The sequence below is a fragment of the Akebia trifoliata genome, chromosome 14 (genome assembly GCF_017979445.1).
Source record: "Akebia trifoliata isolate Shusen 1 chromosome 14, ASM1797944v1, whole genome shotgun sequence".
NCBI lineage: Eukaryota > Viridiplantae > Streptophyta > Magnoliopsida > Ranunculales > Lardizabalaceae > Akebia > Akebia trifoliata.
The window spans coordinates 9,134,561-9,160,691 of NC_141388.1; the positions used below are offsets into that span (position 1 = coordinate 9,134,561).

The following is a 26,131-nucleotide window of genomic DNA, read 5'->3' on the forward strand; positions in this document are numbered from 1 at the left end:
AATGATGGATGTTTATTCCAATGCTTTATTTTGTTACCAGATATGTTTCAGAAATCTGGATGAGGTATCTCGAATTGACAAAATCTTAGAAACCACGCTACGCTAGGAAAATAGGATCCCAGAAACATAGAAATCATCATCCTGCGGACAAAAAGAAGTTTTACGATAAAAATCACTAAAAAATTATTAAATTATAAAAATACCCCTAATCTTAAAGCATCCCTAGAGCCTACATTACGCTTAGGAAAACTCGTTCAAACACATAAAATAACAAATCGAAACCAAATAAATCATTTTGCCAATTTTCACAGAATTTGACAAAATTACGAAAATGCCCCTCATAAAGTTCACGACCATTTCATACAAAAAATTTCATAAATGATAAAAAACCAACATTCTCATTGAATTCCTTATGAAAAATTGATTCCAAAACATCCTAGAACATTAAAAAATGACTTAAAACGTAAAAAATCCTCTTCGAGGGTAAAACGGTAATTTTACAATTTTAATAATTAAAATTTTGAAATTAATAAATAAACCATTAAATAATGTAAAGTGAAATATTAGTAAAATTAATTTAAAAATTTTAATCAAAAAATCGATCAATCAGACTTTCAGGCAAAATTGTTGATGGTTGTTAGGATATTTATTCAAAGACCCCTCCATCTGGGGGCCCAAAGAATTAAAGATATAATAAAAGGGGGTTCTCAAAAAATTAAAGTCAATCAAGTAAGACTAAATTCAATCTTAAAGTCAATCAAGTAAGACTAAAGTCAAGATATTAAAAGTCAAACAAGAAAGACTAAAGTCAAAGTATTAAAGTCAATCTCATAAGACTAAAGTCAAAACCCTAAATTAAAATCCTAAAGACTAAGTCAATCTCATAAAACCAAAGTCAAAACCCTAATTAAAATCCTAAAAGAAATCCTAATCAAACCCTAATTCTTCTAAAAAACTTTATAAATAGAGCCTCCACACCCTATTTTCGTCTCAAAGAAAAAACCCTAAAAAAAATAGGTCAAGAATCCTCCACAACCTGTTTAAAACCCTAATTTTGAAGTCCCAACTCCTTACCTAACACCCATACTTCGATTTTAGCCTGAAAAATACCTAGAAGTCCTTCAAAAACACTCCAAAATCGATAACAAAATTCGAAAAATCTAGATCTAAGGAAGAGATACCTTGCCTCGGAGATCCGAAATCAGATCCGGAGACAGAACGAAGTAAGGAATACGGTACAAGGAGCAGTTTTATCAAAACTGATGGAATAAAACCGTTGCGTTCGAAGGTAAAATCTCTTTTATTTTTTCTATCTAGGTTTTTGTTAGCAATGTAGTCTTATTTGGGATAAGTAGAGACCGGCATTGGCCGGGCGGGGTTGGTGCCTAACACCTTCAAACCCTGTAATGTGATCCCCGGATTCAGTTTTTCTTTAATAGATTAGATTCTTTATCCGTTTAGAGTCAGTATTCGATTCCTAGACCGTAATAACTAGGTGGCGACTCCCAAACCTCAAAAGTCAAAAGCGGATCCGCGCACCCCGCGGATCGAGGGCGCTTTCAATGCCCTGTTAACCATAGTCTTTATTAATAGATTAATGAAAAATGACTAAATACCCTTATTTTCAACATATAAATAAGAAAATGTTGATTTTTATATCTAAAATTTGCCGCTATGTGTATTTAACATATCATCACTTCAACTTTCAAATTCCATCAACCTTGTCTATGCCTACAGACTGGGTTCATGCTCAAGTGACGAACCACGAATTGCAAATTCAAATTTGAATTTAATAAAATGATTTAAATCATGATCATTTTTTTAAGATCAATAAATTAATAAGTAAAATAAATATTTAAATATTATATTTATATATAAAAAATTATTGTTATAGATGGCAACTAATGATGGACGTATTCTTGGAGGTCCGACTACAAATATTGTTATAATCGATCAATAAAGTCATAAATTGAGTGATATTTGGATAGGACAAGGTAGAATTTTTATTTAAAAATTAATAATACAAATTGATTAGAATTATATAATGATATAATAATTAATTTTATAATTATGTAGATAGACTATGAGCACCATTTACGATTACGATATCATTCGCAATCTTTTAGAGATTAGGATATTAGTCATCCACAAGAGGCCATTGCTATCATTGTTGGTTTTGAGCATTATCAACGTATACGATGATTGTATCATGATTCATGTCTTTGATATGCATTAGCTGAGAGATTTTAGACATAGACTGCCACGTTCCACCTTCCACTTGGAGAGGTAGCCATCACATTATAAAACGCTTTCCATTGTTTGAGATTGAAGATCAACAGGTACTTATTGGTGTGCCATGTACGACGAGAAAGGAGTATCACAATCTTATCTCGAAGTTCTACCTCCTGCTGATGAAAGCTCTCATTATAGTTCTATTAACCTTACATAGCTACGTGATACATTTGAGAGAATGTCAGATAGACAGATGTTTATAAAATTTAATTTTTTATTATTATATTTATTTATTTACTTATTTATTTATTTATTTATTTATTTATTTATTTATTTATTTATTTATATTTTATTTTATATCAGGTACATCAATATACTCGTGCATCTGTATTGGCACTATGTAGAGCCATATTATTTTCAAATTATGAGTCATCTCAGCCCCCATCTTCTGAAGATTTAGGTATCATTTTACCTAGGCGTAATCCAGGAAGAAACATGCTTAAAAAATCTACTCAAGATTTATTGAAAGGTGATTATAATCGAGACAAGCACTGTCATTATTAGTTATTTATTACGTTATATATTATGATTTATTGTTTGTTTGCCATATGAGTAAATTAGATCTAAAATATTTGCCACGTAATTAAATTTATATCTGAAAAAAATTCACAAATCAATTATTTGCCACGTTATTTATTCTGTTAAATAAAATAAAATAATTAAAGTGAAAGATACTTAATATTTTTTTACGAAATTCGTTGCATAATTTGACAACTACATCCCCAGGCTGTTACGAACCAATCTACTATTTTCATACATATATATTACATCTCAACTTACAAAATTAAACACAAACATTAAAAAAAAATTTTAAATTATAGTTATTTTCAAATTTAATTTCTACATGTGGATCGATTGTGTCTAACATTTTCGCAACAATTACAATATAATGGTCGCATATATTGAACATCAATCTTCCTTCTGTTTACTTTTGAATGACTAAGTCGATGTCGAGTCATAGGCAGTAAAATTTATTCTTTTCGTTGTGAGGGATTTTCTAACTCATATGAATCCAGCATATTTTCCATAGAAGTTACATAACACTGTTTATATCTTTCAACACTAAATTTGTTAGAAAAAAATTGATATTTATCACATCTTTTCATATCACATACTTTAATTATATGTTGGCATGGAATAAGTGTTTGAGCACATTTGCTACACATACAATATCTATTATCCATTTGAAATATGTGCATTTTTATTTTACGTAATCATATACTTCAAATCGCATATAATTCAATTATTTTACTCTTAATACCTTCTAATAATTTAGTTATTGGTTTCATACGTAATTTCATTATCTATAAATTAAAACTTTTATTTGCAATTGATATTATTATTTTAAAATGAGGTATTGGTGAATTACTTACTGTCCAATGGACTAATAATGTGTCAGATCTTCTTTTGATATTATCCAATTATATATTTCAATATCTTCTCTCTTAATTAATTTTAATTTTGTTTTACAATCAATTTCAATATAAACTTTAACTACTTTTTCTAAAAATATACTAAAGAAATTTGATTTATAAATTCTTTTTAAATTTACTTGAAAATGTTGAAGACAAAAAAATATGAAATGATGAAAGAAAACATTTACTAATTGTAAATATTATTCTTTTTTGTTTATCTGAAATAAATGAAATTTTATTAAAACCATAAGTTCTAAGTAAAATTTGAAAATAATTTAAAAATCATTCCTAAGTATCTTTATTTTATTATTCAACTATTACATATGTAAGTGGAAAAATATCATAATTGTGGTCGTAAGCAACTACAGCATGTAATATATCATGATATTTATCTTTTAAGAATGTATCATCTAATTTTACAATTAGTAAACATCCATTTTTAAACCATCTATACATGCTTTTAAAAAAATATATAAAAATACGTTAAAAATGACTATTTGAACTAATTTTAAGAAAATAAAAAAAATTTGAATTTATTTCTAAAATAATTTGATAATAATATTTAATATTTTTATATACCTCAACTTCACAACTATGTATTTCACAATTGACTTTTCATTTGCTTTCCAAGCTTTTATATATGTAATAGATACATTATATTTATCTTTAATATCAGTCACTATATATTGGGAAGAATAAAATTAATTATTTTGTACACAAGTTAATATTTTATCTTTTATCCAGTTATTACTAGTTTGAGGATGAGGTCGTGAGTTTATTCTACCCATACATATGTGGGTTGTGTTAAATTTACATATAGTAAATAAATCACCATTTACAAAAAAAATTTGTATAAAATCATAACTTTTTCTTTATTATTAATAACATATTTTATAAAAAATTATTTATAATAGTTAAAGAAATTATTTTTTCTTTTAATTCAATTATATTATTAAAAAATTTATCAATGTATATATCGAATATATTTTAATCATCATTGGATAATGAACTCAAATTGTTATCAACAAATCTATCTACATCCCTATCAAAATCATTTTGTGTTACAACATTAGGTTGAGTTGTAATTAGAAGGAGCAACAAGCAGTTTTCAGATCAAAATCAATAAAAAAAACATTTTTCTCTCCCTTTCATTTACTCTCTCTTAGTTGTAGACTGACCCGATTCCATATTGGAGTTATTTTTTATTCATAGTCCTAAACTATATGATGACTCATCTCCATTCTTAAAAAAATCGTCCAATCTATTGCTATACTTTTTATTTATTAGTAAAAGAGTCGAGGTGCTTTCATTTTGTAAAGATGAATTATTTTCTTTCGAATATTAAATTCGACCCCTTTGCATATGCATTATAAAATTTAAAAAAAAAAAAGATATGCTTCATTATTTATATTAAATGACATCCCAACTTGAGGAACTTACTAAATAGCCTTTTAACCCTCGACTCTACTCATATATATTTGCAATATCTTTAACATTTTATAATTCTTCCTATACTCTCAATTCATCGTCTACATTTTCCACACCTTCACCTTCATTCCTCATTTGAAAACAAAAGTTCATATTAAATGAGTACTTTAATATATTTGGAAAGAAACTGTTAAATATCATTAATATGATTTAAATTTTAAAGTAATATTTATACCATGGTTTTCAATCTCGTCCGAGACTGAGATGACTTGCCCGAATCATCTTGGTGTAGTTAAGTAACGATATGGATTTGCACTGTGTCTCAACATTCACATCATCTCACGAGATAAACGAGATGTCTCGGACGATGTTTTGAAAATCTTGATTGAGTCAATTGAGATTTTATAGATTTTGATTAAAATAATTAATTTTTTTTAGATTTTAAATATTTATTATATAAATAAACATATCACTTTATGACTAAACATTTTTTAATATATATTATTTTATTAAAAAAATTATATAATTATTTGAATTTAAATATATGTAAATTAATCCATGTTAACAAAGTATAAAGGATTATCTCATCCGAAATGAGACAACTCAGTCTTGTCCATGGACGAGACGTCACAGATTGAAAACCATGATTTATACCCAACAAATCCAACCAACTATTCTAAAATACGATTAGCCCCTCAAAATAAGAGAGTTGCTATTGGCATCCCATCTTTTACTTATTACATCCTAATTTCTTAAATTATTACTCACAACCTAATTAAAGATTAAAACACACCATTCTACCATTACAAAAGTTTAGTTCTAGTAATCATCATTACAAAAAAGTATAAATAACTTCAACAGTTGTTTACAATTAGGGTTAGACTCATACAACATGCTTAATCTAACAAATAGAACTCAAAAAGAGAAAAGACAAAGATAAAGAGAATGATTCGATTGGCAACCCAACTTTTACTGTTTCTAAACCATTGTCTTTAAGCTTTTTAATTTTAATTGGGATGTAATAAAGTAAAAGTTGGGTGCCAACAGCAGCCCTCTCAAAAATCAATACCCATGTTCACTAATAGAGAAAGCGCAACTCAACTGACTTAAATATAGAAAATCAAAATCCACCGATTTTTAAAAATAAAAAAAGCACTTAATCAGCCAAATAAATAAAACCCATGTTCATTAATTCGAGGAATGGACGACATACTGGAAAATCGAATGAGATTTTGGATTATTTTCTCAATTTTTCTGAGTTTAGCCAAGAGGGTTGATCAACGTGATCGCAACCTTGGAGGATTTTTTTTTTTTTTTGTTCGTTCTTTCTTCCCTATGCTATATAGGAAAAAGGAAAGAGGAGAGAAAAAGTTTTTTTTTTTTTTTTTAAATAAAGGGAACGATGGAGGCAGGTCAGGAGAGAGAAAATTTATCTTTTCTTTTAGTCGTGATGGAATTACATAAAGGAAGACAGAAGGGTGAATAGCACACACATAACCGTAAATGCTTTTCGAAAATATTTACAGTCAGGTGCACGCCACCAGGTGATTTGTGTCACTCCAACTGGTGTTTTTTATTTTATTTATTCTCTTCAACAAGCCGCATTTATATTAATTCTTTCAGCATTTTTCGATTTTTGGAATTGAGGAGGTCAGGAGAGAGAAAAGTTTAAAAATATATATATATATATATTTTTCATTTCTCTACGCCACATGTCGTGTTTATACTAATTCTGTAAGCATTTTCTTGGGAACAAAAATTTATTCGGTTAGAAATACCGAAATTTTTCTTCCTCACAAAAATCTGTCGTCCACCAATCACATCTACTCACTCACGTGTATCGAATGGCATCGTAATTTACAAAAATACCCTTATTAGTTACGAAACAACTCTGGTATGCTTGACGTGGTAATAACTGAGAAATTAACATGACTAGTAACTTTGCTATTTCTTCACATCTTCCCAAATCTATGCTCTTCTCCTCTTCTCCATCTTCCTCATTCTCAACCCACGCTACTGTGAGGCATAACGTTTTATACTAGGGGACAGTCTTCAGTCAGGTAGTTACTATTTAATAATGCAAAAAAGATGGCAATCTTTGCACTTTATGACAGCGGATCCGCAGTGAGGACTTCGAACACAGATGGTGAGGGGAGCAATTGCCATTGTCTGTTTAATGTGATCTGACTAATGATATTTGAAAGACTGAAAAATATATGTAATGCTGCTTATGGCTCTTACTTTAGTTCTTATGCACACTAAAGCTTTTTGTGCACGCACTTGACGCAATTTGACGTGGATGGAAAGAGTTGAGATTTGGAACAATATGTTGTACCTAACAAAGGTTAGGTGGCACCCCATTTCATACGGTCAATGGATACCAAAAAATACCACATGGCATGACACAGGGTTCCACCTGACCTTCGTTACGACACATTGTATGGATCCCTACCCTTTGTATTCACACGAAATTGAGTCAACTGCGTGTGTAAAAAATCATGACTCATACTAAAGTGTAGCACAGCTCCGTGTCCCATAGTGGAGATCCGTGAGAAAAAGAAAGAGAGATTTAACTGTTGCATTTTTATTACAAATACTCCTGTGAAGTTATGACAACTCTAAGAGAACCTTACTTTATTAAGTTTGTTACCTACCAAACCTTACTTTATCGGCTAATGATAATTTGATGCTCTTTTTTGAAAAGCCCCCCCCCCCCTACCTACTCCTTTTTGAAAAGCCCCCCCCCCCCCCCTACCTACTCCCTGACCTAACAGTTACGAAACTATATATCTTTTTCTTATGTAACCCAAACCAAAAGACGATTTTGTGGTGGGGGCATAAAGGGGCATCTGAAAAAAGAGCGTCAAATTATCACAACTCTGCTTTATCAAATTTGTTCCACGACAAACCTTAGTCACTACATGAAAATTAGACTCGTTACATGAAAAAAGACTATATTAGGTCTTGGGCCGTCGAATTTTGTTAAATTTGACAAACTAACCCATCGAATTAGCCCATCAAAAATTTTTTATGTAGAATACACTTTTTGATGGCTATTGAGCCGGATTAAGCACTGAATTTTCACTAAAAAAACAACAGCTAAAAAAAAGGGAAAAAAAAAAATAGAGCTACTATTTTCAACCCAACTTTAACTTATTACATCCCATTTCTTAAATTATTCACCACACCCTAACCCTAATTAAATATTAAAACACACCTGAAAACAAAATTAGAGCTGCTAGTTGCACCCAAACTTTTACTTATTACATCCCATTTCAGGAAGGGTTACTAAGGAAATGTGTAAGGATGTGGTTGCAGTAAATTAAAAGGTTGGAAGGCCAAATTCCTTTCGGAATGAGGTCGTCTTACCCTTCTCTCCCATGCCCTTAATTGGAAACCCTATCTATCTCCTTTCTATTTTGCCCATCCCGCTTCTATTTCCAAGCAATTGAAGTCTTGTTTCGCCAAAAAAAATATTTGGGGAGATGGGGAGGAAGTTAAAAAGCACCATCTAGTCTCTTGGAAAAGCATTTGCTACCCTAAAGAAGGAGGTCTAGGGATTCGAAGATTGAAAGACATCCACATATCGGGCATGGTGAAGCTTTGTTGGAGAGTTCAAACAGAGGATACTCTTTGGGTAAAACTCTTTTGAGGGAAAAATATGTCCCGGACAATGATTGGTGGTCGGCTAGCCTTCGCATGGGTGGATTGAGAATTTGGCAAGGTATGAATAATCAAATGCACCACACGATTTCCAATTTGCAATCCATTATTAACTCGGGGGAGAAGACTTCGGGGCATTTGATAACGTTTTTCAACCGTGCTTTTAAGCCATTTTTGCTTTTCAACGGCAACTAGGTGACGTGTTTTGCATTTGATAAAAAAAATCCAACCAAAAATTTGGCCTTTGAACCACAGTTTCGTGTCACGGTAAATTGGAGCTTTTTCAATTTGCGTTTGCAGGAGAAGCGAACATAGGATTTTAAGTTAAAGTAAAATGACCTTTAGAACCTAATACTAATTACCAAAAGACAACAAATATCCCACAATCAAAATAGACCCATCTTCCCTTAGAGTATACCCTTATCATTCTCAAGCTCAAACCTTGCCGCCATTGTAGCGATGAGAACCCTGTTGCCATTGTTCCCGTTCGAATATCGAGCGATGAAGAACACACGGACGATCGCAAATCATTCAAAGGTGAGTCAAAATATGACTATTCTCTTTTTCGATTTTGAATGAAACGATGAAACTGTACTCATCTTCCTTGTTCAATCTGTGATTTCTTTCAATTTGGGATTATTATTTGCTTCGATTGCGTGTCTAATAAAGTTTTGGTTTGGTTGTAATGGCTTTACAATTTGGGTTTAATGGTTTGGTTGTAATGGCTTTACAATTTGGGTGTTAATGGCTTCACGATTTTGGGTTTTAAGTTTTGGGGGTTTAATGGTTTTGTTGTAATGACTTCGCAATTCAGATGTTAACAGCTTTTATTGTAATAGATTCATGGCACCAATTGTAATGGATTCACTCTAAATGGGTTTAGATTTACGATTATTGGCTTTCACTGTAATAGATTCACTATTTAGGAAAATCGATTTCTTGTATACTTGATTATTTTTTTATGAACTTTATAGCAAACAAACAATGTACTATATATGTTTGATTATATTTCTTTGATAAAATTGAAAGTAGCGTTAATTTCTTGTTCAATTCATATTAACTTGTTTAGTATATCGAATTTAAATATGTGGATGTCATGTAATACATGTTTTTGTTGTTCATGTACATGTTTATTCATTAAATGGGTTCTGATGGTGATCATTGTTAGATGGATGTTGATAATGGAAAAGGCCAAAAAGTCAATTGAACAACCCAACAATGTAAGGTTTGAATGAAAATATGTCTCGACGTAGTTAAGAAAGGATGGAGACCTCATAAAGTCCTCGACAAGATCGATTATGGAATCCTAGTGAGGGAGTTCAAAAAAAAAAAAATGGGTGTTGAATTTAATAGAACCCAAATAAAAAATAAGTGGGCTAGACAAAAAGAAATTTGGACATGTTGGAATAAGATTGCGTCTCATTTTGGGGTTGCTTATGATTGTGACACTAGCACGTTAGATGCGTCTTAGGAGTGATGGATGGATGGTTAGAGATATATAATTGTTAGATTATTCTTTTAAGGATTTTTTGTGTTATTCTATATAATAATAATTTGGGGTTTAATATATTCTTTTATGTATAATCCAAAAGACTCAATATTTTGAAGAGGGCCTTCGAATTATACGTATCCACCCTTTTGTTCATGTGGTCGAATGATGATATTAATTATATTAACTATGATTATAACGGAGGCAAATAAAAAGAATGAAAAATATATCTTGTATGCATTTGTTAGATATAAATTTTTCATGTTTTTATTTATTTTAATTCTACTTATTATATTAGTTATGGTTATTATATTTAAATGATTTCAGAATATAAATGAAATGTTATGTGGATGTGTTATGTATATGGGAGATTGTGTATTATGCAGGTATTTTCTTTATCAAAAAAATTTCATATGTCCATTTTTAAAAGGAGATGCTGTCAAAATTTCAATAGAATTATAAAATTTATAAATTTATTTAAATTAAAATAATTATTTTTATAACTTTTTAATATAAATTTATTTTATATATATTTAGTGTAATTATATATTTATTAGGGTATTCTGGTCATTTTGACGCATTCGGAGTGCATTATCAATATTAAAGGTATTTTAGTCATTTTACTAAAATACGAAGAATCCAACAACTATATCAAACAATAATTATAAAATTCTAGTAAACAGCACAACACTTTTACAAAACTCTATCAAACAAACTTTTCAGTGTTTCAACTTTTTACAATTGTTTCTGACAACTATTTTTAGTCGCAAAATCTGATAGCAAAAGTTGACAGTGTTATCAAACAAGACCTTCCTTATTTCTCCATAACTGGATAGGAAATGGTCCATTGATTTCTATGTTCCCCAAGGCGAATAAAAAGTTAAAATTTTCAGACGTTTGGTGTAAGGGCAAATGAAATTCAGCAAAGCTGAATGTCATGGTGGGGGTGGCAGAAGTTCGAGAGTTTATCCTGTCTTCCAATTTACCGGTGAGCACAGTGGATAAAAAAAGATTACAGAACCCACCCAAGAAGAGACAAGTCAAGGATACGATTCAGATCAGATATATAACAGTAGTAACATATATTGTTTTAGGATCACATGCATCCACAACATAGAATACCCACAACACAATATGGTAAAGTCAACATTAAGCCTTTAAGAGAAAGACCTAAGCAACAGGAGGCCTGAGGACATGATCTTGGGAGGTATCAAGAGATGCAGGCGTCATCCATTGCCACATTGCCATTGCTGGTGGATAGTTCAGGTGGTACGGCATGGTCTTCCCATTAGCAGCAAAAGCAGCAGCCGCAGCAGATGCATGGAATGCAGGATGCGGCACGAAAGGAGATGGCATGCTCATTCCCTTCACCATCTGCTCCATCTTCTCCTTCTCTGCCTTAAGCCGAACCTTCTCCTCCCGCAGCTCCATCTTTTCAGCCTGTCCAAACAAACAAAAACCTTCATCAATACATCTATATGTGAGTATATGTAACCGTAATTTCAAACATACTCTGAAGATGGAGGTTAGCATGATATACATGCATCAAATCAAGCATCTATATATACATCTGCATGTGTACTCTAACATAAACGTGAGCACAAGACACATCCATGAAGGCATGTACATGCTAGAAAAAATACATAGGTGGATCGAAAACCTCCATAGTAAAAAAAGTCAAGAAAAAATTATTGGAAAAAAGGAATATTGAATTGAAATTCATTGGTTATTATTGTAGTCGTTGTCATCATCATCATCAAAACATACGGTGAAGATGGGGGATAGCAACATGTCCACACATAAAAATAAAAATAAAACAAAAAACTTCATCAATACATCTATACGTGCGTACATGTACGTAACTGTAATTTCGAACATACTGTGAAAATAAGAGGATAGCAAGGTAAACATATATTAAATCAGGCATCTATATATACTGCATGTGTACTCAAATAAACATGTGAACACCAGACACAAGAAGACGTGTGTACACACAAGAAAAAAATACACGTATGGATCAAAAACCTCCGGAGTAAAAAAAAAATATTGGGATAAGAAATATTGAATTGAAATTCATTGGTCATCATGATCATTATATCATTGGAAGCCTTATCTAAAAAATTGGGTTGGCCAGAACAAATTCTGTCCCTCAATTGACTTTATTCAAAACCAATCGAAATTTAATGGTAGCAAGGTAAATGTATAGAGGAATTGTAAATGTATAAGGGTATTATTCTACAAGCCATGGTCACCTTGAGGTTTTTTATTGTATCTTGGAGTGCTACATTTGTTTCTTTAAGCTTCTGCGTTTCAAGGCGTAGCTGGTTCAAACGATGGGTTGCATCACTCAGAATAACAATCTTGTCAGTCTTTGGAGGCCTTCCTGGCTCCAAAATGGAACACAACTCCAAGAACCTGAAGATAGATTACTCCATTCAAATCAATTTGAGGAACATACGTATGTTTGCGGTGCATAAATAGCATGAATGCATAACAAAAACTGCACTTAATCATACCTATCATTAAGTCTGTCTCGTCGCATCTTTTCACGACAAGCTTTGGATCCAGGCCCTGCGCAGGACTCCACCCGAGCTCTGTCAAAGAATGGTTGACAAATAATCAGAGATAATCATGGACAAGAGGTTTAGGTGTGATGTAAGTCCCATTTCCAAAGAAATGATAAATCAACATATTGAAGTTCCTGACCAAGTACAGTTACGAAGAACCGGTTGAGTGTTTGTACCTCCTCATTGGTATAGGAAATACAATTTACCAAAAAGGATAAATATATAAATTTGCGACCACTGAGAGGAAAATATCTATGAAAAAAATTCCTCAGCAAAGTTGGATGATGCCGATCGCCATATTTGGTCTGTAAACAACACATACATCAAGGCGGTAGGGGCCTACCACTAAATGGGTCCCACAAAAGAGATCTTCTAGGTCAAAAACTGACCTCGTGGAGCAACACTGGCTACATAAACTAATCGCAATAACAATAGTGATAGTGAAATAAATATTTACTTTAATACATATATATATAATGGTAGACACACTACGGAGAAGAACATATGCAGCAGAAACAAATACAAATTATGAATATCGTCAATCTATATTCTATAATATTGTAGTAAAATAGGATAATAGAATTGTTATCAACCATTATTTGTAAAAAATAACTGAATAGAATCACAAACTTTTTTCTTATTATAAATAGCATCTTAAACGTTACATAAAATTTGTATATAACTTTCTTTGCAGCATTAAATACGTATATAAGTTTACAACACTGACATCCCACTCTAATCCTTAGATAAATGAAGAGCCACACCAATCCAGGGCAAAGAGAAGTCAGCAAGTATCAGAGAGAACGTTTACTACGAGAAAATAAAAAAGACAAAACAAAGCCAAAAACAAAAAAATAGTAACATATTGAAGCATAGTATGTTTAGTTTCAATATATTAAAGGCCTATGTCAACATCAGTTACAAGGAGAACATTGGTGCAGGTTGAAGGCTCTACAAGTATAAGAAGAAGACTGAAAAAGGACATAGATTGAGGTAACAAAAAAATATTTTTAAGACAAACCCAAACAAAAGATACATATTTAGAAGGAATTGGATCATAAAACAGGATTCATCTCATCAAACCTAAATAGTTGGGATAAGGAACTGTAACTGATTAAGGAAGCGCAAATTGACACTAACAATGTAAAATAAAAGCATATATCTGAAAACAACCATGGAAGTTGGGATGCTACAATTGCAATTGTTTTCCTCACCCAAACTCTAAATTGGTCAGTATAATTAACTGCAGACCATCAGTAACATTTCAAGAATCTGGGCCTTCATTTAAGATCAAATACAAGGCCATATATGCAACAAGGACACTGCAATTTAAGGATTTTTTCTGTGTTGGACATGTCCCGACTGTTGGATTGTTGATCTTATAATAACATAAGATGCGGTCGTTAGATTCAAAGAATCTCACATGGATTCACTTGAGAAGGAATAGAATATGATCCTTTTGGATCATCTCATATTTATAAATAATGTGATTCCAACCTTTCTAAGAGGTGTGTGCACTAAAGGGTACCAATAGCCGAATGAGTGTCTCTATGGTAAGACCGAACCCTCTATGGGTAAACCTGAATCAGTGCCTTGTTCCATTTGACCCTGTCCTTTAGACGTTGGGTTGTTAATGGCGACTCCTCTGTTAAAGAACACGTTGAATAACTTAATAAGATATAAACACTTTAGGACATTATCCCATGAGAGGTAAGTAACTTATTAAGTTACTCCCAACCAATTGTTTAACTTACTTCTAACATTCTCAAGTAAATCCTTGTGAGATTCTTCGAGTCTAACGACTGCATCTCACATTATTATAAGATCAACAATGGTTTCAAAGCCTTCGAATTTCGATTGAAGGAAATTAGTAGTTCTCAACAATTTCGCCTCTCCCATCTTTTCTTTGTGTTTAGAAATCTGGAAAATACTCCAGATTCTAGTGTTGGTTTGGTTGAACAAAATTCGTTATTCTTTGGATTACCAAACAAAACGAAATTCAACTTCGTAAAACCAACACCTTCCTCTTTTCAATTTTCTTGTTCGTAAAAAATTCCATAAGGGTTAGAATATCAAGATTTTTGCACTTGTTGTGAAATTCAGACCTTCGATATTTATCTTGATCGGTATATTTATTATAGAAATAAAAATCCGAGGTATTATAGCCATCACTTTAGGATTTAAGAAATTCAATTTAGTATCCCAGACAGATTTCTGACTAAGATTAGCTCTACATAAAGATTACCAAGAGGACACCCACTGCAATTAAAGAGAAGATTTAAAAGCAAGGAATCAAGAAGATTTTTCAACAACAGATTTCCAAAGTTCGACCCAGTTTACAACTACATGGCAAGCATTTGAACAAATTTTAGGTCAAACTTCTTCGAAAGAAATAGCGAAAATCTGTAAGTTCATTTCTTTTTAAAATTTATTATTCTTTAATATTTGTCAAATCTTTGGTGATATTTCATATATCTGTTTTTAGAAATGTGTGGAAAAGGTTCCACTGATCAATTATAAAATAGATAAAATGGATGACACTAATTTCCGTATATGAAAACAAAAAATTTGATATGTCTTAATTCATGAGAAGACATACTATACAATCACCGACCCCAAACCTGATGGACCCTAAACTAGAATTAAGAAGTGGGAAGAAGATGATGCCCTGGCAAGGGCTACTCTTTTGATGAGTATGGTCCATAGCATAAGTCCTCTTTATGAGGATTATGAAATAGCACAAGATATAATGAATGCACTTCAAGTAAAATATGGTCCCATTTCCGACACTCATATCCAATTGTTACTAGATCAATTCAATGGGATGCATATGTCTGAAGGAGAGGAAATTACCAATCATGTTCATAATTTACTTCAAAGAATTATCCAATGTTGGGCATCTTCTATCAGACCGGATTCAAGTTACAACTATTATGAATAGTCTCCCACCTTCTTGGGAACATGTGGTAACTTCTCTTTCTTGTGGAGGGAAACCTGTAAGTATGATCACTCTTCTGGCACTTTTGGCGGCTGAGGGAGAAAGGAAGAACGATCATAAAAAGAATGACAAATTCATGACTACAGAAGGATTTCAAAAAAACGCCAATAATATTCCAAAGAAATATAACAAGTTCAAAAACTTGAAATATAGAACTGGAATAATTCTAAGAAATTCAAAGCAACGAAGAAAGGTGTTTGTTTTATCTGCAAAGAGGTTGGTCATTTCAAGAAAGATTGTCTAAAGCACAAGGATGCAATGGACATCTCTATGACTATTTTCAAAGCAATGTTGACAAAGTTAACCATAGACAAATGGTACATCGACTAAGGGGCTACAAGATGCATCACAGAGAGCAATGATTATTTTGTCAATATAAAAGCAATAACTCTGGGGGAACATCATATTTTCATGGGTAATAACACATAATGTGATGTACTAGGCAAGGGAACATGCAAAATTAATTTTGTCAGAGTATAAATTACTCTCAATGATGTGTTGTTTGCATCCAATATTCGCAGAAATCTTATTTCAGTTGCTATACTAGATAAGAAGGGTTTCTTTGTCCAATTTATGTCGGGAGGTGTAAATGTTAAGAAGAATGGTGTCCAAATTATTATAGGAGAGTTAATGGATAATCTGCATTTGATAGAAAATATTAATAAAGTTGATATTTCAGATTATTCTCTTGTCTCTAATAATAGTTTAAATAATTCTTGTTGGCACTTAAGATTAGGACACATTAATAAGGACAAATTGCACCGTATGAGTAAAATAGGGTTTATACTTGATCTTAATCCAATAGATTTTCAGCATTTTGTACCATGCATTGTAGGTAAAATGACTAGAAAACCATTTACAAAGCATTGAAAATCTAAAGATTTATTAGATATTATTCATTCCAATATTTGTGGACCTCTGAGAGTAAAGACTCAAAGAAATATGGAATATTTTATTACCTTTACTAATGACTATTCTAGATACAGTCATGTCTATTTGTTAAGACACAAGTTTGAAGCCCTTGAAAAATTCAAGGAATTCAAAATTGAAGTTGAACTTCAATTAGGAAGACAAAGTAAAACTTTGAATAGTGATAGAGATGGTGAATACGAAGCCTTTGATAATTTCTGCATAGAAAGTAGTATAAAACATTTGTACATAATGTCATATACACCACAGAAAAATGGAATATCAGAAAGGCGTAATCAAACTTAGATATGAGAAGATCGATGATGGCTCATGCTGATTTACCTTAACATTTTTAGGTAGAAGCTCTCTCCACAGCAGCCTACATCATTAATAGAGTCAAAACAAAGTCAAAGTCATTGACTCCAAATGAATATTAGACAGGTTCGGAACCTAATCTTTCACCTTAAGGTTTGGGGGTGCAAAGCTCATGTTTTAATTCCAAAGTCACTTAGAGACAAGCTAGGTCCTAAAACTTGGGAATATAAGTTTATAGGGTATGTTGAAAATGGAAATGGTTATCGATTCTTACGTAGAGATTGAAGATTAATAGGAAGCAGAGATCGATTCTTACTTTCTTAGAAACTGCTAATCTTATTACTCCACTAGATCAAATAGAACTCTTGAGTGAACAAGAGTCCATCCCAAATGATCAAGAAATGATCGATGATCTAGATATTTTCGATTCTCAGGCTGAGAATAGTGGGAGAAATGCTGAAACCTTAGAGTCACAACCTAATAATCAAGAAAAATTGCAAACCATTGGTCCAACCACAGAAAGTGAGAGATAAGACGTGATGTATATTCTATGTGCTCAAGCTGTGAGAAGTCTCATCTAGCAATAACAAGTGCAAGACTTGACATTTATCACACAATAGAACTTGTAAGCCATTACCAATCTAATCCTGCTAAGATGCATTGGCAAGCGGTTAAAAAGATATTCAAATATTTAAAAGGCAAACTAGATCTGAAACTAACTTTTGGATCAGGAGATTTAGAGATTCTAGGATACACAAAACTCCAGTTTGGCTGGAGATATTGATAGTGGAAAATCCACAAGAGGTCATGTATTCATGTTCAGAGGAACAATAGTTTCTTGGTTAAGTAAGAAACAAGGATGCGTAGTGAAATCTACCATGGAAGCCAAATACATAGCTTGCAGTACGGCTGTTAATAACGATATATGGATTAGTCATTTTGTGGAAAGCCTTCAGTTAGACATAGTTTGCTGGTCAGTGAATATGTTTTGTGATAATATGTCTGCTATCTCTTTAATAAAAAGTGAAACTAAAAGCTTTAGAGCAAAACATATTGATATACATTATCACAATATTCAAGATATAGTGGAAAAGGGTGAAGTGAAAGTCGACTATATTCACACTAAAGAAATGAAAGCTAACCCTATGGCCAAAGGGTTGCCTCTAGAAGAATTTAGTGGACATGTAATGACAATGGGATTAAGAAATGCGCAATATTGTGTTACATGAAGAAAATGGTATAATCAAGACTTTACGGAAGCTTAAAGTGAATGATAAAACACCATTCTATCTAATTTGGGACAAGTTATTGGTTAGAGAAAAGATAGAAGCACAAGCAAGGATGTCGGAAAATATTGTAGTGTTCATAAGAAGTGTAAAAAGCCATTTAAAAAGTCACTGTGATAAATCACTGGATATTTTCTAAGACACTTGTTGCATTAAAAGTCATCGATAAAGTATATCAAAGAAAAAACTTCTAATGGGCTAGGGGAAGAAGTATCTGATTAAAATTTTGGCGCACGTCAATACATTATAATTATGAGTTTTGGCTGAAGTCGCCATAGTATTTAAAGTATGGATCTTAAAATCCTTAGATGCGAGAATACGATGCCATTTACTTGAAATAAAGTAAAATGAAGACATCTTGAGTATGATATAAGGGTATTGTCATATAGAACAAGGTAAGATCAGAAAAGAACAAAAGTGTGGGCACATAAGTCTATTTGCTATAGTCTGATGACAATCTGGGTGCAAATTATAAATGACTAAGACAAAATATAGGCATAATAAAGAAAGTCATTAATTGGAAATATTGTTTTAAGTAGCACCAAGTGGGAGTTGTTGGTCCACGGTATTATGGTGCCACTCAAAAGATAGAGATAAGTTTCCACCCAAGGAGAATGTTAAAAGTAAGTTAAACAATTGGTTGGAAGTAACTTAATAAGTTACTTACCACTCATGGGATAATGCCTTAAAGTTATTATAACTTATTAAGTTATTCAACGTGTTCTTTAACAGAGGATTCACCATTAACAACCCAACGCCTAAAGGACTGGTTCGAATGGAACAAGGCACTAATTTGGATTTATCCATAGAGGGTGACGGTTCGGTCTTACCATAGAGACACCCATTCGGCTACTCGCTCCCCTTAGTGCACACACCTCTTAGAAAGGTTGGAATCTCCTCATTGTTTATAAATATGATTTGATCATATTCCATTCCTTCTCAAGTAAATCCTTGTGAGATTCTTCGAGTCTAACACCCAAGGTAGTGTCAAGGTCTAGAGGAGGTTTGATGTAATCATCCTTCCCACACAAATTGTTTATTTTGTTAAATATGAACATGTTTAGATACTAGAAATCTACTTGCATTTACTTTTTTATACAATGGTTTAGCCTCCTTTTATATTTCTCTTATTTCATATTTTTATTTGTAAAGAAAAAAAATATTTCTGAGTTAAATATATCTAAAATATTATATTATTATAAGAAAAATGTTAAACTGACTTCCTACAACACCGCGCTGATGTGGTGGCGTGCACAGAACCATAGATGTTTTTCCTCGAGATACGAGTGTTGCACACTCGAGGAAAATCAATGGTTCTCTGTAAACATAATGTTGTAGGAAGTCAGTGTATCACAGCTCTTATAATGATACATGTTGATGGGCTTGACAGTGTGTCAGGCTTCTCAGAAGCTCCAAGTTAGACACCTTGTACCTGTCCGGCACTGAAACATGTGCCCTCGTCCTTATTAAATAGATACAAAACAACAATCGCTGCAGTGAGACGGTGTAACAGATCTTCTAAAAAAGTCATGTTTTAGTGGTAAGTAATTAGACACCCTGTTTTAGTGGTTCATCAAAGTCTCTGAGAGTTAATACCACGACCTGGGCTCAAGATCCACCTTCACCTACTAATTACTTACCACTACCACGCTTACATATTAGAAAAGGTATGATACAAGTATCATCTCAGTATCTTAGCATCACAATCAAGCCTTGTTATGTTACTGTGAGAAACATACATTTAGAACTCGTGATAGATAGCCATTGGGCTACTGCCACCTCATCATTTTCGCCTAAAACCTGGCCAAGGAACACAACTCCCTTCCTATTGAGTTTAGCTCCCACACCCATTGTCAAAATTCCTTTCTGTTTCAGAATATTTCGGTGGAACATTATGGTTCCGGTCGATACTAGAACGAAACATTGAATGTTTCAGATTGTCTTGGAAAGTTTCCATTGATACTATCGGTTTTTGTCTTGACCAACACAATATTTTATCCCACGTACACATCTAGAACACTGCATTAGATATTTTACTAGTCGGGACTAAGGTAGACAGAACAAGATGCTATGGAGTATGATCATCTCCTTCTTCACTACAAGGTTGCGTCATCAATTGGATCAGGATGATGAGATCTCCTGTAAAGTTGAGGAAGTATAAAAGAACAGCAAACTATGTTTATGAATAGCTGAGGAAAAACTTGTGGCACAGATTCACAGAGGAAGAATCGAAAGAGCTGACAGATCATCACTACAGGGGCGGGAGAGAATGAGAGAGAGAACTATGTCAAAACTGTCAAAACTGTCAGAAATGGGGGGGGAACAGATAAGGGAGGGAAAATGAAGGAAACCAAAAGGTTCAAAAAGAAAATGACCAAAATCCCCATGTCAAAAGTGCAAAACTCATTGATTTATTGCCATTTACAGCCAAGAATAAAGATGGTAGCTTAGGCAGAGAGTGATGCTGTGATAATTCATCCCCCATCTCACCGTAGTTTCTACAATCACACAAATGTTATCTGAGGCAATTAATGATCAAGGCAATTAAGGTCCACCATCCACCACAGTTCAACATGCTTCTTGCAGATTCCCAACCACTTCTACTTCAACATATATGTTCCAAGTTCATTCTCCTTACTAAGGTAAAATGCACTGAGTCTGTTTTAGAGGATGTGTTTGATGCAACGATATACCAATAAAGGATTCATCACATATTCGATTTTGTGAACATTTTTTTCCTTCCCACAAGAAAGGTTCATCGCACTTTGTACATTAAAGTTCTAATGTTGAACATTAGTATATTTTATATGTTAATGTCCAAGAAGCATATTTATATGGCAAAAATTATGTATGAACACAAGGTTTTTGTTTCTCTAGAATTCAGAAATGTATCCTTCTGAGCGCCATGTGGATCTAATGTGATTAAGCACTCTCACAGCAACCTAATCAATTTCTATTCTAAGCAAACCAACCAAGAAAATGAAAGTAATCAGTTAGAACCATTCTTGTGAATGCAAGACTGAAAACCCTCATAAAAGAGTTAGCCAAATTCATTGACAAAGGAAAGAAATATCAATGAAGTAAATTGCAAAGGGCCTATTCTTAGTCAGAAAAAATGGTATTTAGATTAATTACCTTTTCTTTGAGCATGAGTTTTCAGGGCAGGTCTCATCCCTTTGTGAAACACCAAACCCAATATTCACACTGCAAATAGAAAGTTAAAAGGCATAAAATTCCAAACTCTCCAGTTTTGGATTAAAGCTAAACATTGTACATGAACTCCAATACTGTTATAACAAAACAAATTCTGAATTCGCAAACAAAAATTTTCCATAATGACTGTAAATGGATGCCAATACCAAGAAATCCAACGGACCCCATTCCATTTTGATTCTTTCCACTTTTAGCTACTGCTATTAGACCTCACTCTGATCAGGTTAGATGGGCATAGGTGTTCTGGTTCAAAGAAGCTATCCCAAGGCATTGCTTCAGCAATAATTAATTGAAAACTAGGGATAAAACTTTTGAATCGAGGAACACGGACGAAAACACATCATCTATTTTGGAATGCTCATACACTAAGCAGTTCGGTACAAACCTTTTATCATCTCTAAGCAAGATCCGAGGATTAGGCTGTGTGCTTTTGCACTTGAGTGAACTATCAACAGCTTCTATGAATCCAACATCAATCCCTCTTCCAAAATGACAAGTTTGAATGTCACTATGGTATCGTTGGAAAATATGAGAATGGTGGAGCAGTCGTTCAGCGACTTGGGCGTGCTCCCCAAGGTCGTGAGATGGAGTCTCCCCACCCATGATTTTCCCTGATATGCCTGTTTGTGGTGGTAGGGACTGTCCACAGGGATTAGTCCCACTTCCAAAGTGGGTGGGAACACCTATTCGCGTAAAAAACAGTTTTCTAGAATAAATTTTACCTTTAAAAAAAAAATTCGGAATATTACTATAACCTGATTTGCAAAACACTCACTTCTTCTACAACTGGAAATTATCTGGAGAATCAAAGCAACATTCGTTCCATTGGGAGCTCATTTTTTTTTTTTTTCGGTTGATCAAGATATAAAGAAGCTTCTGATCTGATTCGAGGGTGATGCTTCAGAATATGAAGGGGAAGGCTATCACTGCCCACATGACTCAAGAAGAATTGTCAATAATATTCATCTCATGAAGGGATTGTTTGATGAGTTTTCTATTACCCATCCTCACCGAGACTCGAAAGGAGCGATGGATTTGTTTGCATCTTTTTATATATCTGATTTTTTTTGGTAATTTTGAACTCTAAATTCTTCCCTGCTAATCTTTTAAGTATTATTAAGGGGGATTCTAGTGAGAAAATATGTTATATATATTATAGATTCCAATTATTTTGGTACAATATAGCTGATCGTGGTCTGCCACAACCTAACTTTAAGAAAACCAAAAAAATAAAAAACAAAATTGAAACACACACACACACACTTCAATTAAGAGTTGAAACTCAACGAACCCTCCAAACAAAATCTGGAAATCCAAACCTTAGCAATTCCATTTCTGCATCTTTGGAAAAAAAGAAAAAAATCGAATCCAATTTATCTGAAGGAAACTAAAATAATAATTTAAAATAAAATAAAAATAAAGACAAAGATCCATAAAAAAGATTTCTCCAACAAAAATCAAAAGAAATTACCTTGACACCGTTTCATCGCTAATAATCTGCGGAGGCCAAATAAAATCAGTAGCTTGAACCTCATCCATGTAATCCATAAGCCAACCACAGTTCTGAGCTGAACCCATATCCATAAATTCCTCAATAACCTCAATTTGAACTGTAACAAATCAAAATTACCCCCAAAATATAGAGACCCAGATCAAACGATGATGAAATTAACGCATATTTGAAGTTAAATTAAGAAAATGAAGAAGAAATAATAATGAATAATTCGGTAAGCTACCCTTGAAGAACATTCATAGTTTACAGAGAAGCGAAGATTAGATGTTGGAGAAAGAAAGAAAACCACTTTAGGAAGAGATCACAAAAGACTAAAATCGCGAAAGCGAAGAAACGAATGAAATCACGTCATAATCGAACTGTTAGATTGTGACGGTTTTTGAAAAAAATGATTCCGCTATTTCCCAGCTGACTCTCTCTCATGGCTTTTTTCCCTCCAATAATTTTCTCTTTTATTTATTTATATTTATTATTTATCAGTAATAATCATTTTTTTATCTCTATAGTCTATACTCTATGGCAAAATAAATCCAATTCACATAAAATAAATTATAAAGCTACATATGGATAAATTTAAAATAAATTATTTATAATAATATAAAATTAATATTATTAACATTTTAAAAATTCTTGATAAATAATAAAATGTGACGATAAAAGTCCATGATTTCGAAGAGTTTTATTAGGGCGGCACTTATCCCTTCTGACCTTCCTTAGCATGGTTTTGAAACTCGTTTTGACATCTTGTCTCATTTGTGAATGAGACCGAGTTGTCTCGGACGAGTTTTCTAATACGTTCGAGATGTCTCGTTTAATAATGAGAAAAATGAACGTGGGTTTAAATTTCGTTTAATACATTGACTTGTTCATCCTTCTCGTTGTTGGGTGATACCATGACAACTCAAGCAATATATCTCAGTCTCACATTAGTAAATAATATAATGATCATGTTATTTTTTCATGATAGTAATGTTACAATGATAAGAAAATAAATTTAAAAATAAATATTTAATTTAATTTAATTATTAAATATATTTAGATAAAATTTAAAAAAAAAATCTAAATAAAAATTATTTTTAATAAAAGTAATCATTTTTTTCAAAATTACAAAAGCAAACCTTGAGCGGCCATTGAAGAACTATTTTTAGCAAATAAAAAAAGAATCATATGAAAAACGAAAGCACAAGTGTAGTTTTTCAAGTTATCATAAAAAAAAACCCACATTTCAATTGTAAGACGTTTTTCAAGTTTTGCATGAAAAACTATTATTCAAGTGTAGTTTTTCAAAATTTTGCATGAATAACTATCATTCAAAGTGTGTTTTTTAAACACACTTTTAACTCTGAGTTTTTCAATGAAATTAAGAGTGTGTTTTAATCTTTAGTTGGTGTGTCACAAATAATTTAATAAATTAGGTATCAAACCTAAATTTAAAAAAAAAATCATTTAAATAATTTAATATACGAATGAGTATATTATAATATTTTATTTTTAAAATTTTATTTTATCATTTAATAAAATTTAATATTTTAAAAATATACAAAATATGTATTTCAATGGTTAACTCAAGGGAGAATTTTTTGGAAAAAGTTTCATTTTGAAAAATTACACTTGAATGGTGTTTTTTCATACAAACTTGAAACACCAATTGAAGTGTAGGTTTTTCCTGATAACTTGACAAATCTACAATTGAAGTATAGATTTTTCATGGTAACTTGAAAAACTACACTTTCAAAAACGACTCTTCAATGATCACTCAAGGTTTACTTTTGTAATTTTAAAAAAAATGATTACTTTTATTAAAAATAATATTTTACTTAGTTTTGGTATTTGAAAATTTCCCCAATATATTAATTAATTATTACCATTAGTTTCAAATAATAATTCTTAAATTTAAGTATGAAAATAAATTTTCTAAGAAAACTAATTAAATAGTTATATATAATAATAAAAATTCTTAAAATTAAAGAAAATAAATGATTATTTTGAGTTTTCATTATATTATGAGAGTAGAATAAGTTCAATTGATGGCTGCTATACAAAGAACTCTATTTAAAAGTATGATTTTGTTCAATTGAAGATCATAGTCTCCCTCTATTAAATTATTGAAAATGACCCTAGAGGTCGCAATCTTTAAAATATAAATCATAAGTCTGTTTTTAATGAGATTAGTAGCTTAGCGTTGATGGTAATCAAATCAAATCAAGATATTATCACTCAAAAACTTTACCAACTAAGCTCTAGCTGGCACATGCAAAAATGCATACGTTTTAAAGTCTACATCTTAAAACATACTCCTTGTGAGGACTATTTAAAGTATTATTTGCAAGGAAAAAATTGCAAGGCATGTAATCTTATGTTTCAAAACTCCTTACATGCACTTTTATCCCTGATCTTCACTCATAGACTAATGAAAAATAACTATAATCATTAATGTCACCCGTCATCATTATCACCATTACTATCATTATTATCATTCAAGGGGTTGAAGATGATTCCTTTTGGGAAGAGAGGTCAAAGATTTTTATTATTCAATAGTTTATTAGATTGTGTTCAATGGGCATGTCATTAGTTTTAAAATCTAAGGTTATCTTACTTAAGAATTCAGAACTCATATCTCATGAGAGCTACAAGGAGTTGAAAAGTTAGAACTTTCTGAAGTTTTTTTGCTTTGATGGGCAGCACATCCCATCCCACTTGGCAGTATAACATAAAATAGCCATCTTTTGGTGGAAGGGCATATAGAATTTCGAAGACATGACTTGAGGAGCAAATCCAATTAACCTAACCAACTCAACTAACCATTGGTGTTATAATTTTCAAAGTTGAATATTGCAAATACGTAAGAATATAACTTCTTTTATACATGCATCGTCCTTTTTCATCTCTAACTCTATACTTTCAAACAGGTCTTATAACAATTTTATTTATCTAGAAGAAATACATAACTTTTCCATTAAAAATGTGTTTTTTTATAATTCTATGAAATATATTCAAGGTTGACCCATTTTTTTACCTAAAAATAATATTTATAGTATAATTT

At 32.1% G+C, this 26,131-nt stretch overlaps 1 protein-coding gene across 2 annotated transcripts; it reads right to left on the bottom strand.

Moving 5' to 3' along the window:
- Nucleotides 1–11,319: 11,319 nt before the first annotated feature.
- LOC147386066 (transcription factor ILR3-like) lies at nt 11,320–23,517 on the bottom strand. 2 transcript variants are annotated; one of them, XM_086422637.1, is made up of 6 exons: nt 23,312–23,514; nt 23,047–23,185; nt 21,498–21,566; nt 12,804–12,881; nt 12,540–12,702; nt 11,320–11,727 (listed from the first exon to the last, which is right to left on the bottom strand). In XM_086422637.1, exons 1-6 carry the CDS (start codon nt 23,322–23,324, stop codon nt 11,458–11,460), a joined length of 732 nt encoding a protein of 243 aa, XP_086278763.1. In that variant the 5' UTR covers nt 23,325–23,514; the 3' UTR covers nt 11,320–11,457. The 2 variants fall into 2 exon arrangements, with proteins under 2 accessions (XP_086278763.1, XP_086278764.1); XM_086422638.1 differs by lacking the exon at nt 21,498–21,566 and having other exon boundaries at nt 23,312–23,517.
- Between the last annotated feature and the right edge of the window lie 2,614 nt (nt 23,518–26,131).

Coding starts and splice junctions, on each gene's coding strand:
- LOC147386066 (XM_086422637.1), bottom strand. Junction 12,703..12,803: donor CGAGACAGACTTAATGATAG/GTATGATTAAGT, acceptor ATCTATCTTCAG/GTTCTTGGAGTTGTGTTCCA. Junction 11,728..12,539: donor ATACAATAAAAAACCTCAAG/GTGACCATGGCT, acceptor TTGTTTGGACAG/GCTGAAAAGATGGAGCTGCG.